General features: G+C 35.4%; 1 protein-coding gene across 4 annotated transcripts in view; it reads left to right on the top strand.

Moving 5' to 3' along the window:
• CEP128 (centrosomal protein 128) overlaps nt 1–14,644 on the top strand; it is a 398,290-nt gene that overhangs the window by 169,163 nt on the left and 214,483 nt on the right. For all 4 annotated transcript variants that reach the window (XM_044229569.1, XM_044229570.1, XM_044229571.1 and 1 more), the window contains one exon: nt 4,099–4,291. In XM_044229569.1, coding sequence (XP_044085504.1) covers nt 4,099–4,291 — 193 coding nt within the window. The remainder of the gene's footprint in view (nt 1–4,098; nt 4,292–14,644) is intronic.

Here is a 14,644-nt window from a genome sequence, read left to right as displayed (position 1 = left end):
TTGGAGTGTAAGTTTTACACTTCTTTTAAAAAGTATGTTAAGTATTCTTTTGATGTTATTATAAACATTGTCTTTTTAACTTTATTTTTGGGTTGATCAAGTGTGTAGAAATACAAATAATTTATGCATATTGATATTTTCCTGTATAATTTCCTTTCCAGGATATCCTAATACAATGTTAGAAGTGGAGAGAGCATTCTTTTCTTTTTCATGATCTTAGGGAGAAAGCATTCAGTCTTTAACCATTACGTGTCATAATAGGAGTTGTTCATAGATACGTTTGTTCAGGTTGAGAAAGTTCCCTCTGTTCCTAGTTTGCTGAATGACTTTATTGTGAATAGGTGATGAATTTCATCATATACTTTTTCTGAACCTTTTGATATGATCACATGGCTTTTGCTCTAATTGTAAATGGCATTTTGGACCCCAATGTTCTCATGCTTCTGTGTTTGTGGTAGAGTGGCCACCCTTTCAGCAAGGGCACAGTAGAGGAGGGAGTCCCTGGTATCTCCACTGATTTGCCAGGACTTTAGCCTACCCAGATTAGAGCTACGAAAATGAAAATTCCTAGTGGTCTGCCCTTCCAATGCAATACCTACTATTACGTTCTGTTTCTACTCACAGCATTTCTTACTCGAACTTTGTGAGTTTTCCGCGTGAGATGATGCAGTTCTCTGCAAACACCAACTGGGTGTCCTACAATTTAATTCAGCTCTGACACAAACTACCCAGAGTTAGCAGATACTACAGATGAAGGACTCAGTCCCATCTGCACCCAATTCAGGTGCCAATCATAAATAATCGATCTCTAGGCGACTTACACTTCCATCTGACTTGGCTACAAATTAGGGATTCCCATTATTCTCTCCTCAGGTTTAATTTGCTGTAATGGCTTACTGATCTAAGGGGAATACTTTGCTTACTATTACCAGTTTATTTATGAAGAATAGAAATAACCAGCCAGATGAAGAGGTTATATAAGGTAAAGTCTCAAAGAGTCTGCATAGAGTCTGGGGCTATTTCACACTCCTGGCACTCCAGTGATTTGTTCACTGATGTGGAAGCTAATTAAATCTCATTGTCCAAGAGTTTTTTTTTTTTTTTAAGATTTTATTTATATTTATTTGACAGAGAGAAATCACAAGTAGATGGAGAGGCAGGCAGAGAGAGAGAGAGAGGGAAGCAGGCTCCCCGCTGAGCAGAGAGCCCGATGCGGGACTCGATCCCAGGACTCTGAGATCATGACCTGAGCCGAAGGCAGTGGCTTAACCCACTGAGCCACCCAGGCACCCTGTCCAAGAGTTTTTTTTTTTTTAAAGATTTTATTTATTTATTTGACAGACAGAGATCACAAGTAGGCAGAGAGAGGAGGAAGCAGGCTCACGGCTGAGCAGAGAGCTCGATGTGGGGCTCGATCCCAGGACCCTGAGATCATGACCTGAGCCTAAGGCAGCGGCCTAACCCACTGAGCCACCCAGGCACCCCCATTTATCTACTTTCTGTCCCTATATTTTACTTTTAATTTTTTAGCATATGCTCTTTTTGGTTTGGCTTTTTTTCCCCTCAACATAAATTGAGATTTATCCGTATTGTATATAATCAGTGCATTCTTTTTTTGTTGCTGAGTAGTATTCCATTGCCGAGATGTGCCACAATTTGTCCATTCAGCATTGATGAACATTTGGTTTATCACCAGGTTTTGGCTAGTATAAATAAAGTTGCCATGAGCATTTGTCTGCCAGTCTTTGTATGGGATATACTTTTATCAGAATGGAATGGATGAATCATAGAAACAATACATAGGTGTATTATTTAACTTTTTAAGAAGATTGCCAAACTCTTCTCTAAAGTGATTTTACAGTTTTATGTTGTCACTAACTCTGTGAGGGTTCCACATCATCCACATCCTCAACACTTAGCTTCATTATTTTTTTAAATTTTATTTAATTATTTGACAGAGATCCCAAGTAGGCAGAGAGGAAGGCAGGGGGCGGAAAGGAAGCAGGCCCTCTGCTGAGCAGAGAGCCCAGTGTGGGGCTCGACCCCAGGACCCTGGTTCGTGATCTGAGCCAAAGGCAGAGATTTTAACCTAATGAACCACCCAGGCGCCCCTCAACAGTTAGTTTTAGCCCATGTAATAGGTCTGCAGTGTATCTTACTGTGTTTTTAATTTGGATGTCCTTGTGGCTTATGTTGTTCAACATCTCTCTGTAAGTTTACTTGCCTTCTTTCTATCTTCTTGTTGAAATATCATATGATCTCCCCGATATGAGGAAGTGGTGTCCAAGAGTTTTTATAGAACTTAATATCCAGTGGCCTCCTGAATTCCAACTTCCTAGAGGTTGAAGGGTAGGGCGAAAGTTCTAAATCCCTAATCACCAGTCCCATCCTGAGGCTGTCCAGTGACCCCACCCTAAACACTCTGATTGGATCCACAGGCTTGTTATGAATAACAAAGGACATTCTTACTCTGGAAGTTCCAGGGACTTTAGGAGCTCTGTGCCAAGAATTAGGGACAAGGACCAAGTATCTTTCTTATTATGCTACAATACCATATAACTTGACTGTGAACTGGGGAAAGAGGGAACCGTCTTCTTGGCAATAAATTTATGAAATGTGGAGTGGAGCTTTTGTCACACAGGGTGTGTTCCTTCCACTGTTCATAATTATCTAGCTTCTACCTAACATTTTCATTTAAGAGCAGCTTTGCAGAACTCTTGTCCTCATTCTGGAAGTGGTCTATGCAGTGCTTCCCTTGTTTTTGATGAGCAATTATAGTAAATGTGATCTAGGTTTTGCTTTTACAAGCATGATTTCCCTTCACTTAACACATTCACATTCTATTCATTGTTTGCCTAATAATCACAAACTGTTTTATACTGTGGCATATCCTGAGAACCTCCTAGATTTCTGGAGGCCCAGAACTTTCTTGCTTACTGATGAATGCTATTCAGGGAAGTTACCCTTTAGCTTAACCTAATTTTTCTGTTTGACCCATTGCTTCCTTTATTTTGCTTCTTACTGAAATAAAGACTGTTACAGATTATTTAAAATCAACTAAAAGGGTACCCTCACTTGTGAAGGTCCTAAGAGCTGACTAAAATCCTGTTCTAGTGAAGGTGAAAAAAAATTTTTTTTTCCTCATCCCTAACTTAAGTATTTAAATAATAAAGATGGTGAGGTTAGAGTCTATGAAAAAGAGTTGCTTCAGTTATATTTCCTACTCTTCTAAATGTGGGCATAAACTGACGTTATGTCCCTCATACCATATGTAATATCTCTACATGATTAGCTGGACCCCTGGGGATATGAATTTTTAGAAATCAAACCTAGAAATTTTATCTTTTTTTAAAAAAAGTATTATTATTTATTTCAAAATTATTTATCTAAATTCAGTGGAGTTAACATCACCCAGTTACCCAATCCTCCTTCCACCCATTTCCCCTCCAGTGACCCTGTTTGTTTTGTGGAGTTCAGCATCACTTATGGTTTAACTCCCTCTTTCATTATCTTATTTGATTTTTCCTTCCCTTCCCTTATGTTCATATGTTTAGTTCCTTAAATTCCACATATGGGTGAAATCATATGGTATTTGTCTTTCTCTGACTGACTTACTTTGCTTAGCATAATACCCTTTAGTTCCATTCATGTCATTGCAAATGGCAAGATTTCATTCTTTTTTATGTCTTTTTAAATCTCTAAATTCAAGCTCCCTTTTGTGACAAGTCTGTAGCATTCTATTCTGAGGTACTTTTTACTTTAAAAATAAGACTGCCTTATATATTCCTTTAGGGAGCTAATTGTATTATGATTGCCAGTTCAGTAGGCCAGATTTTTCCATGGTATTGCCTTTCCAAAGATGATAGGGAATATAAAATATTTTATAAAAATCGAAGATAATCATGGTTTAGTTGCTATACCAACTTTTAACTAATATAAATTATTATCAAACCAAAATATTATGGGTACTTTTTTGTTTTGCTTAAATTTGTTATCACTTATATTTGTCCAGATTATCATGACTTTTGCCTCCTGTTTTGAAATGTTGCTGTTTTCTAGATTTTTTTGAAAATGAGATATATAAATATCATTTTTTAGACAAAACTTCAGTGGCTCTGTGAGGAACTAAAAGAGAGAGAAAACCGAGAAAAAAATCTGCGGCACCAGCTGATACTGTGCAGACAACAGCTGAGGAATATGACGGAAAATAAGGAATCTGAGCTCCAGTGTCTCTTTGAACAGATAGAAAGACAAGAGCAGCTTCTGGAAGAAATACACCAGGAGAAAAGAGGTGTGTTAGTTGTTCATACTCTTATTTTTCTTTGTTTGTGTTTGTGGAATCCTAGGATTTGAAAGAAAAGCCTATTTCCCTTGTCTCTACTTTGGATTATTTCCAAATCCCTTTCCTTTCCTGTCCTTTGTCTCCCTATCTATCTTCATTTCTGGCTCCAGAAGAGAAGATTGTTCACCCTGAGAATTTTTCCTTCAGCTAGTGCATCTCTCTTGTATAGATAGCACTTTGTTGCCATTTCCAAGTATTAATGTGGTCAGACATTTGTTCTTCCCTGATAAAATGCTGAAGTTTATATTTTACTTCAGGAGAATATTCATTAATTTATTCAATAAATATTTACTCTGTGCCTATTTTGTCTTGGGCACTAAAAGTGCTGAGGATACATCATGGATAAAACAAAAAAAATCCTCTTATTTAACTTACATTGTATCGAGTGGAGTGACAGAAAATAAACATAAAACATAGATGAATTGTTAATGTATTAGAAGTTTATAAGCACAATGGTGAAAACAATAGAGTAAGGGAAGAAGAGCTTGGGAGAGCAGGGGGCAGGGTTTAATATGTTTAATATGTAGACAATACTTTAAAAGTTTGATAAGTTTGGAAAAACTGCTTTTCTTTTTGGTTCTACTAGGGATACATCATGAAGGGAAGAAAAAAAACAGCATTATGTATGGAAATCCTATGTGTTTCTTGTGTTGGCCTAGGCCTTTTTGTTATTGGTGAACTTTATTAATTTAAGAACTAGAAAGAGACTTAATATAGTGTCCCACTAAGAAAAATAAAACATTAATATATAATAGCCTCCTAAAATTTTTTTTTTTGTTTTTTATTTTAATTATCAGGATTATTCCTTCTACAGGTACCAGTTAAAAATTACTGCTGTATGCAGTGATTCTGAGTTTTTTGGGTATCAGGACCACTTTGCATTCATTAACATTTTTGAGAACTCAAAGAGCTTTAATCAAGGTATATCATATGCATTAATATCTACCATGTTAAAAACTAAAACAGCATTTAAAAATATTAATTCCTTTGAAATAATAATTATAAACCTATTATATTGTTAATATAAAAATTAATGACATTTAACTAGTTCCAATACAAAAATATTGATGATGGCTTTGTTTTGCACTTTTGTAAATGTCTTTCATTGCTGTCTTAAATGAATACAGTTGCAATTTTGTATTTGCTTCTGTATGTATTTCCATGTCATGTAACCTCTGGAAAAACTGACATGTGTTTATGAGAACTTGAGTGAGAAAAAGGCAAGTAATATCTTAGTAGTATTAATAAGGGGTCTTGGATGACCCCCAAACCATCCATTGCAAACTGCTGCTATAGTGCAGTTGAAAGATGTAAACTGTGCTAGTAGTAAAAGTCAGAGGATGCCCTTAAATATACATATACATATATGTATATGTGTATATATATATAATTTTTTTAAGGACAGTACAATAGAATCTAATTACAGACTTTATAGATAAAACATTGTATGCTCTCTGTACATGTTAATAGACTATTTACAAATACTAGATTGCAACCTGGTTTTTCTTTTAGTAAATATTATCAATATTATCACCCAGTAAATTATTTTTTATAGGGATTATGCATAGTAAATTATAAATACCTATAACTTTTAGGTGGACAGATCCAAAAGGAAAGAACCAAATATTTGTACACTGAAATAATTATGTTTAAATGCCCAGCTTTTTTTCATAAAAGCCTTAGAAAAAAAGTTATAAATGTTATAACTTCTCAATATGATTCTTTTATTTCTATTATGTAAATTTAATAAATATTTATTGCTTGTTTTGTATTCATAGAGCTCTTGAATTCCTTTATGCATCTTAAAATCAGCCTGTCAGGTTTTTTAAAAGTAATTTGCTAGTTTTTTAATAAGACTGTCAAATGTACACATTTAAGAATGGACTTTCTTGATATTGAGTATTCCTATCCATGAACATGGTATGTCTATACACATATTTAAGTTTTTTTTTTTTTTTTTAAAGATTTTATTTATTTGACGGAGAGAGAGGAATCACAAGTAGGCAGAGAGGCAGGCAGAGAGAGAGAAGGAAGGAAGCAGGCTTCCCGCGGAGCAGAGAGCCCGACGTGGGGCTCGATCCCAGGCCCCTGGGATCATGACCTGAGCCAAAGGCAGCGGCTTTAACCCACTGAGCCACCCAGGTGCCCCCACATATTTAATTTTTTAACTTTTCTCATGGATATTTTGTACTTTTCAACATATAGGTCTTAGACATTTTTTTTCAGATTTATTCCTAATTTTTTTTTGATTTATGATGTTACATTAAATGACATTTTAAAACTTGAATTTCCAACATTCTTTTCTAGTATATAGAAATACAATTGATTTTTTGTGTGTGTGTGCATTAACCTAATGTTCTTTAATTGTGGTAGCTCATTTATTAGTTGTAGCAGTTGTTTTGTTATTATTGTTTTTGATTTCTTAACACTTAGAGTTTTCTTTGTACATAATCATCACCTATAAATAAGGACAGTTTTTGCTTCTCCTGGTGAGTTTTTTTTCTCTTTCCTTTCCTTTTCCTTTTCCCTTCCCTTCCTTTCCCTGTCCTGTACTTTCTCCTTTCCTGTCCTTTCCTTTCTCCTATCCCTTCTCCTCTCCTTTCTCCTTTCCTTTCCCTTCTTTTTTCTCTTCTCTTTTCCTTTCCTTCTCACTGAATGGGACGTCCAGTACATATTAAACTAACCTTATATTCCTGGGATCAACTCTACTTTGTCAAATTGTATTTTCCCATTTATATATGGCTGGATTCGATTTATTAACAGCTAAGATTTTTTTGCATCTGTCTTCATGAGGAATATTGTTCTGTAGCTTCTTTTCTCATAATGTCTTTATCTGATTTGAATGTTAATATAACAGTGACCTCTTAAAATAAGTTGTGTTTCCCTTTTACATTTAGAAACATTTGTATATGTTATATACTATTATTTTTTAAAAATGCATGATAGAATTCATTAATGAAGCCTCCTGGGCCCGCAGTTTTCATTTGGGTAAGGCTTTAAATTTCAAACTCAAATTCTTTAATAGCTATACGGCTATTCAGAATTTCTACTTCTTGAGTCAGTTTTATTAATGTGTACCTTTCATCATATTTGCTCATTTTATCTAAGTTGTCAAATTTGTTGGCTTAAAATTTCTTATGCTATTCCCTTTTAAATTCTTTTAATTTCTGTAAGATCTGTACTGATGCTTACTATTATATTCCTGATATTGGTAATTTTCTTTTATCCTTTGTAAGTCTTACTGAGGGTTTTAATTTTATTAATATTTTCAAAGAAGCAACTTTGAATTTAATTTTTTTGTATTTATCTTTTTAATGTTGACCTCTACTTTTATTTTTAATTTCCCATCTTTTACTTAGTTTATGTATCATTTGCTTTTTTCTCTGGATTCTTAAGTTACAAGCCTTATTTTAATACCTTTTTTTCTTAATGTTGTCGTTAAAGTTCTAAATTTCCATCTTAGTGATACTTGAAATGTATTCCACAAATATTTCAATGTCATGTTTTCATTATTATTTAGTTTAAACTAGAAAATATTTCCCCTGTGATTTCTTCTTTGACCTATGGGGGGTTTTTTAGAAGTATACTACTTAGTTTCCAATTATGTGAAGAGTTTCCTGCATATTTTATTACTGATTTCTAACTTAATACCCTTGTGGTCTTAGAATATGCTCTCCATAATTTTGATTCTTTGAAATCTTCCAGGACTTGTTTTATGGCCCCAAATGTGGTCTGCCCTGTTCAATTTTCCAAGTGTACTTAAAAGAAAGTTATGTTCTGCATTTATTGTGAAATATTTTATAATTATCAGTCATGTCAAACTATTTCATAATGTTCTCTGTCCCTGGTGATTTCTGTATCCCTACTGATTTTGTCTACCTCTATCAATAACTGATAGAGAATGGCTAAAATATCCAGCTATTTACTTTAATTGTATATATGTGTGTCATTTTTTTTTTTTTTTTGCTTCATGTATTTCGAGGCTGTTATTAGACCTGTTTTAGTTAGTTACCTGTTATTGTGTAATCAATTGCCTATTTTAATAGTCTCAATAAAAGCAAAGGAAGAGAGGTGTTAGTAGTGTCAACAAATGCAGAAGGTATGATGGAGGAATTGGTGTAAGATGGAGCAGTGTAAGTGATAGAACCCATATAGGAGACTATAAGGTCTCAGTGGTCTTGCCATTGGGAGAAATAAGAAAGTTGGGAAGTAGGGGCTGATTTTGGTGACAGAGAAAGAGGGGTCTTATTTTTTACACCTATCCCTTAAAGTCATAAATGAAAAAAAGTTTTAGAAAGAATCAAACTATTGTTAACAAAGAAATGATATGGTACTCTCTTGCCTTATGTATATAAGATGTATTAAGTGCTGTTTGTGATTCAGAAATTATGTGGACTTAATATAAATAATGAAGTTTAAGCAAAGGCTGTTGCAGTTGGAGACATATAAACATATTTATTAGGAGGTAGGGTGAAATACATACATTACTAGAAATACAAGCAGCATGTTCTGGTGAAAATGGGAGTACTGATTACTTTGGTAGAGGCCCATATGGGGAAGTTTTTTGTTAGGACATGTCCTTTGATTTAGATCTTGAGGAATGTAGCAGGATTTCTATAAGAAACAGAGGAGGAAGAAAGATTCCTTGCAGGATTTAGCTGCATAGTGTTCTCTTCTTGGGTACTTTAGCATTTGTTTATAATAGTATATATGTAGGTGATTTGATGATTAAATTTAGGTATTTCTTTTTTTTTTTTTTTTAAGATTTTATTTATTTATTTATTTGACAGAGAGAAATCACAAGTAGATGGAGAGGCAGGCAGAGAGAGAGAGGGAAGCAGGCTCCCTGCTAAGCAGAGAGCCCGATGCGGGACTTGATCCCAGGACCCTGAGATCATGACCTGAGCCGAAGGCAGCGGCTTAACCCACTCGGCCACCCAGGTGCCCCAAATTTAGGTATTTCTGAAACATCAAGATGAATTATAGAAATTTATATTTGATTCCCTTCACTGTCTTAGAAACTTACCTGTTAGATAGAACAAGGTAAACCTATTTATAAGAGAAGTATTACAGAGAAACTTTGTATTCATTGCAGTTGCCATTCTCTGCATTAATATTTTTAGTTTGATTTAATGTCATATTGACTAACACGTGCCATGTTAACTGAAACCCATGTACAAGAAGTTTATTGGTGAGTGCTGCCAGATTTGTTTATCTGAATTTTCTATGCTTCCTGGGCTTCTTTAGGCCTGTAGGTTTGGCCTGGAGTGTTCAAAAAGGAGAGGAACTCTAATGAGAAGTTAATGTCATGGCCCCCCTAGAAGTTCTGTAATTATTGACTAAAAATTCATTAGTGTTATGAATGGTAACAAAGATCAGAGTAGAGAGATGTAAACTGCAGTTGGAAGTCATTAGGAATATTTTCACTTGTGTAGGTAGTTATTTTTAATAATTTCTTAAGAAACTAACTGCTGTCTACCTTTTTAATATTCTGGTAAGCCACTGCTCCTGTATGTGCCAGTATTTCTCTGTAAAAATACTTTGAAACTATGAGATTTACTAAAAATTAACATTCATGTGGAAGTTGAAAGGATTCCTTTTTTTCAAAGAGCTTCAGAAGGAGGGGTGTTTGTATAGGACGATTTCAATTCATTCTTGCTATATGAAATGCTAATGATGAACAAATATAGCAGACAATTTTCTTCTTTTTTTTTAATTTTTAAAAAATTAACATATAATGTATTATTAGCCCCAGGGGTACAGGTCTGTGAATCGTATACACTTCACAGCACTCACCATAGCACATACCCTCCCCAATGTCCATAGCCCAACCACCCTCTCCCTATCCTCCCTTCCCCCAGCAGCCCTCAGTTTGTTCTGTGAGATTAAGAGTCTCTTACGGTTTGTCTCTTTCCCAATCACATCTTGTTTCATTTTTTTCCTTCCCTACTCCCCAAGCCCCACATTGCCTCTCAAATTCCTCATATCAGGGAGATCATATGATAATTGTCTTTCTCTGGTTGACTTCTTTTGCTCAGTATAATACCCTCTAGTTCTGTCCATGTCATTGCAAATGGCAAGATTTCATTTCTTTTGATGGCTGCATTGTATATATGTACCACATCTTCTTTATCCATTCATCTGTTGTTGGACATCTAGGTTTTTTCCATAGTTTGGCTACTGTGGACATTGCTGTTAGAAACATTCCAGTGCACGTGCCCCTTCGGATCACTACATTTGTATCTTTAGGGTAAATACCCGGTAGTGTGATTGCTGGGTTGTAGGGTAGCTCTATTTTCAACTTTTTTTTTTTTTTAATTTATTTATTTTCAGAAAAACAGTATTCATTATTTTTTCACCACATCCAGTGCTCCATGCAATCCGTGCCCTCTATACTACCCACCACCTGGTACCCCAACCTCCCACCCCCCCGCCACTTCCAACCCCTCAGATTGTTTTTCAGAGTCCATAGTCTCTCATGGTTCACCTCCCCTTCCAATTTACCCCAACTCCCTTCTCCTCTCTAACACCCCTTGTCCTCCATGCTATTTGTTATGCTTCACAAATAAGTGAAACCATATGATAATTGACTCTCTCTGCTTGACTTATTTCACTCAGCATAATCTCTTCCAGTCCCGTCCTTGTTGCTACAAAAGTTGGGTATTCGTCCTTTCTGATGGAGGCATAATACTCCATAATGTATATGGACCACATCTTCCTTATCCATTCATCCGTTGAAGGGCATCTTGGTTCTTTCCATAGTTTGGCGACCATGGCCATTGCTGCTATAAACATGGGGGTACAGATGGCCCTTCTTTTCACGACATCTGTATCTTTGTGGTAAATACCTAGGAGTGCAATTGCAGGGTCATAGGGAAGCTCTATTTTTAATTTCTTGAGGAATCTCCACACTGTTCTCCAAAGAGGCTGCACCAACTTGCATTCCCACCAACAGTGGAAGAGGGTTCCCCTTTCTCCACATCCTCTCCAACACATGTTGTTTCCTGTTTTGTTAATTTTGGCCATTCTAACTGGTGTAAGGTGATATCTCAATGTGGTTTTAATTTGAATCTCCCTGAGGGCTAATGATGATGAGCATTTTTTCATGTGTCTGATAGTCATTTGTATGTCTTCATTGGAGAAGTGTCTGTCCATATCTTCTGCCCATTTTTTGATATGTTTGCCTGTTTCGTGTGTGTTGAGTTTGAGGAGTTCATTATAGATCCTGGATATCAACCTTTTGTCTGTACTGTCATTTGCAAATATCTTCTCCCATTCCGTGGGTTGCCTCTTTGTTTTTTTGACTGTTTCCTTTGCTGTGCAGAAGCTTTTGATTTTGATGAAGTCCCAAAAGTTTATTTTCGCTTTTGTTTCCTTTGTCTTCGGAGACATATCTTGAAAGAAGTTGCTGTGGCTGATATCAAAGAGATTACTGCCTATGTTCTCCTCTAGGATTCTGATGGATTCCTGTCTCACATTGAGGTCTTTTATCCATTTTGAGTTTATCTTTGTGTACGGTGTAAGAGAATGGTCGAGTTTCATTCTTCTACATATAGCTGTCCAGTTTTCCCAGCACCATTTATTGAAGAGACTGTCTTTTTTCCACTGTATAGTTTTTCCTGTTTTGTCGAAGATTAATTGACCATAGAGTTGAGGGTCCATATCTGGGCTCTCTACTCTGTTCCACTGGTCTATGTGTCTGTTTTTATGCCAGTACCGTGCTGTCTTGGTGATCACAGCTTTGTAATAAAGCTTGAAATCAGGTAAGGTGATGCCGCCAGCTTTATTTTTGTTTTTCAATATTTCCTTAGCGATTCTGGGTCTCTTCTGATTCCATACAAATTTTAGGAACTTTTTGAGGAAACTCTATGCTGTTTTTCAGAGTGACTGCACTAGCTTGCATTCTCACCAACAGTGTAGGAGGATTCTCCTTTCTCCACAATAATTTTCTTAATATAGTTTTTCTTAAGCTGAAATTATGAAGTTTTAGTTAAGGCACTTGTCTTACTTTCCAGGCACTCTGTGATTGTGGCTGTTACTATGTAGTGTGTGTAGTTTTTCTCCTTTGAGTAATTAGAAATTGACATAGTCTCTGAAATTGACATGGTCTCTGAAATTCCTTTCCCTTAAAGATGAAAATTGATTTTTCTTACCCAGTTTCTAGTTTTGAGTAAGTGTAAATTCATTTGCCTTTGTTGGATTAGGTGGACTACTCCCCGAACCCTACTACCCTGATACTGATACTGATACTGTGATAGGTATAATGCCTAGAATAATGTGATAGGTATAATGCCTAGAAAGATAGTAATTTTCAGGAATATACACTCTAGATTCAGGTTTCTCTAATCTCTTTCTTCCTGTCATATCACTTACTGGGAATGTACATGCAAGGATGAAATAGGCCATTGTCAGGGTCTCTTTGTTAGGGAGTTACCTTTTCTGAATAAAAGGGAAAATACTAAAAGGATATGGAAAAGGGAAGTAGTTCTTCAGCCACTTTGGAAGGTAATATTTTCTGCAGCAGAAGAGTAATTGCTCAGATGGTTTCATTAGTTTTTGTTAGGAACTATGCCTTTGCCAAGAAGTAGCAGTAGAGAAAAGGTGCATCAAAAAACCCCCAACCAAACAAAAAAAACCCCAAAACAATGTACTCTATGTAACTGGAATAAACTCTGCATAACCAAAAGGCAAATCAGCAAATGTTTGGCAGAAGTTAAATAATTTAATCAGAGTGATTTACATTTTGTTTATGGCACTCTGGGATTAGGTAACAGTATTTGTCTTTCCTAATATTTCAGTTATGTATTACATTTTACAGTAGAGGTATTTAAACCATTTATATTTTTATTCATTTCGTGATAATATTTTCTAAGATCCTCCCTATTCACTTAGGGGTGCTATAACATTGTTAATAGTAATTCTAACCTCTTTTGTACTATGATTTGAGTTAGCTCTCTAGTATAATCTGGAAAAAATTTTAAAAATAACTGAATACCAAAAGAATACAGTATTAAAACTATATGTATATCTAAAATAGTTTCAGTTCTTAATAGTAAAACAAATTTAGCTTTTAGATGATAACTTCCTATTTGCTATTGATGATAAACAAACATGATTATAAATGTTGAGTAGAAGGATCCAAGAATGGGAGAGGTTGAACAGGTGAAAGAAGGGTTACTTGGTATAGCAGGATCCCAGGAGGTAGGAGAATGGATGGGGTCAAAAGTAACAGTGGAAAAATGAATCTTGGTCAAAATAAGGCAAAAAAGTTTTGGCTTTTCCTCCTTACCTTTTTAGCTCTTTGAATACACTACTGTTTTTGGCAGTTTCACTTACCACAATAATTTATGTAGTGATTCCTTTATTTTGACTGTTTCTCAACATCTGTGATTGGCTTTAATTGATCTTTGCCTTGTATATGCTCAATACCTGCTTGGAGAAGAGGACGGACGGAATGAGAGGTAGCTACTTGATTTGCCATGTAAGTCTGAGAGACCTGTTTTAGTAGAAGCCTTGTGCATTTTAAGCCAGATTATTAAGTGTTTCTCATGACTATGTTTTTTTGTAAGCTGCTTCCCAAGGTTAACACTTGTCATGTGAAGGATATCCAAGGCATAGAGCCAACTTAGTGATGAAGCTTGTATACTATACCCTCATTGTTCTGGCTTTATAGAATGTCTCTGAAGATGCGTATTTTACTCTATAATAGAGATATGACTCATTTTTTTTTCATTGTTCTTAAAATTGCTGTGCTGTTCAAGGCACTGACTCTAAATACACTCTGCATTTTCATAGGTTCTCATTTTACCTGGTTTGTCTCTACCGATGGTGCTCTCAACTTTTAAAAAGTGTTTCCTTTGGTTTCACTGTTCCTAGAGTTCTAAGAAAGTCCTTTCAGCTGATATCTGTGTATTTTCCTTGCTCTTTGTCTGAATCTCTATACCAGTTCTGCAGTCGGTGGATGGGTGGACAAAGGATAATTTCTTAGAATTGTTCTGAGACAGAAATAAAGGAGGGATTTGGAGACTAAAGCATCTTTCCTTTGCTAGACGTGGGGTTGCAAGATTTATATTTTGTATGTGATATTTTTTATTTATTGGTTTCATTTTCCCACCCCTCACACATTCATCTATTACTTATTTCCACATCACTTCAAGCCCCCCCCTTTTTTTTCTATTTGAAAGGGTATTTGACATTCATGGCATTTATATAAATACTAGTCATTGTTGTCTAGTCTAACAACAAGGAGAACCATTTTTTTTTTCTATTTCATATTGAAGTATAATTAAATGTTTTAAATTA

The sequence above is a fragment of the Neovison vison genome, chromosome 13 (genome assembly GCF_020171115.1).
Source record: "Neovison vison isolate M4711 chromosome 13, ASM_NN_V1, whole genome shotgun sequence".
NCBI classification, from domain to species: Eukaryota; Metazoa; Chordata; class Mammalia; order Carnivora; family Mustelidae; genus Neogale; species Neogale vison.
Note: the sequence above shows the minus strand (reverse complement) of the source record. Positions and strands in the feature narration are given on the sequence as shown.